This window comes from Acanthisitta chloris, unplaced genomic scaffold (genome assembly GCF_000695815.1).
Source record: "Acanthisitta chloris isolate BGI_N310 unplaced genomic scaffold, ASM69581v1 scaffold8658, whole genome shotgun sequence".
Classification (NCBI taxonomy): domain Eukaryota; kingdom Metazoa; phylum Chordata; class Aves; order Passeriformes; family Acanthisittidae; genus Acanthisitta; species Acanthisitta chloris.
This window is the reverse complement of record NW_008687541.1, coordinates 63,161-64,501: the sequence shown is the minus strand read 5'-3', so window position 1 is coordinate 64,501 and position 1,341 is coordinate 63,161. Positions and strand designations below refer to the sequence as shown.

Sequence of the window (1,341 nt, the reverse complement as noted above, 5' to 3'; positions counted from 1 at the left end):
GTGTCCCTGCGGCTGGGGCGTGAGTAGCATGTCTGTGGGCTGCGCTATTGGGGGTGTGTGGCCCCACAGGGTTGGGTCGGGGTGCCTGCACCCCTGCGAGGGGGCTTGCCAAAAGGGTGCTTTGTGGTGACACAGGCATCCCTGTGTGCTGGATGGGCTGTAGGATGGGGAACCCCTCGCTGACTGTCACTTACCTCTGGACCCCAGACCTGCCGGGAGTCCCCTTTGTGTCCTGCAGAGCGTCTGACTATGAGAATTTCTCTTGCTCCTGGACCTCCAGTGTGGAGACCTTCCTCCCCACCAGATACATCACCACATACAGGTGCTGTATCCCCACAGGGCATGGATGGTGGGGGTTATGGGTTGAGCTCTGGGTCCAGCCACCAAATCCAACTGGCCATCCGACCCATGTCCTGGGTTCACCTCCTGCCGCAAGGACCGTGGTGCACCCCAGCATGTTTTGGGGTGAGCAGAGCACCAAGCATTTGCATGCTCCAAGGAGGGGCCTCATCAGCACTGGGGGGCTGGCATAGGCAGGCTCATTCCCTGCTGATAGTTCTGCCAGCTCCAGAAGGGATAGAAAAGAGAAGCAGGTCATCTGCAAGCCGCTGCGCTCCAGCATGCTTTGGGATGAAAGGAACCCTGACAGCATCACTGCTTCTAATTATCCCTGCAAGCCAAATTAGCACATAGCTTTGAAGTCAGATGGAGTTCATAAAGTGCAGCCCTGCTGAAAGCTGCAGGAGCTAGGGGCTTGGTGAGGAGGTGGCTTCATAGAGCATCAGGGGCTCCACAGGGAGGGGGTAGTGGGAAGCAGGGGATTTGGGCAGCTGTAGGAGAAGGGTGAAGCCAGCCAAGGAGCTGCTTTTATCAGCATCTCCATATCTCCAGTGCTGCTGTGTGATGAAACCCCAGACAGGGGGATGGGGTCCTTCAGGGAAGACTCTCTTGGGCACCTCACCATTTCTTTTCCCTGGGACCCCCAGTTCCTCCTGCCAGGCTTCTCATTAGCAGGTCTGTACACAATTTTAGTTCTGTCCCCCATGCTGTTATCTGTGTATGTCAATGTGGGAGTGGGGAGCTACTCTGCAGCGTGGAGACCCCTGTCCCTCCTCTGGGTCATGGTGGGGTTGGCTTCATGCTGTCCCCTCATCCTCATCATCTGCTTTTCCATCTGTCTCCATGGCAGGAAGAAGTCCCTGACAGGCGAAGACAAGTGGAGGTAGGACTGACTCCCACCCTAGAACTGCTCCCTGGGAACTGACCTGCATCCCAAAGGCTCTGCTGCTGTCTTCAGCAGGGACCCTAGAGCAGAAGCTGGGGTCCCCATCAGGGAGCCAG

General features: G+C 57.2%; 1 protein-coding gene across 1 annotated transcript in view; it reads left to right on the top strand.

The window, feature by feature from the left end:
* IL11RA (interleukin 11 receptor, alpha) overlaps window positions 1-1,341 on the top strand; it is a 4,768-nt gene that overhangs the window by 759 nt on the left and 2,668 nt on the right. Inside the window, exons 3-4 of the mRNA XM_009080641.1 lie at window positions 164-322; window positions 1,190-1,222. Coding sequence (XP_009078889.1) covers window positions 164-322; window positions 1,190-1,222 — 192 coding nt within the window. The remainder of the gene's footprint in view (window positions 1-163; window positions 323-1,189; window positions 1,223-1,341) is intronic.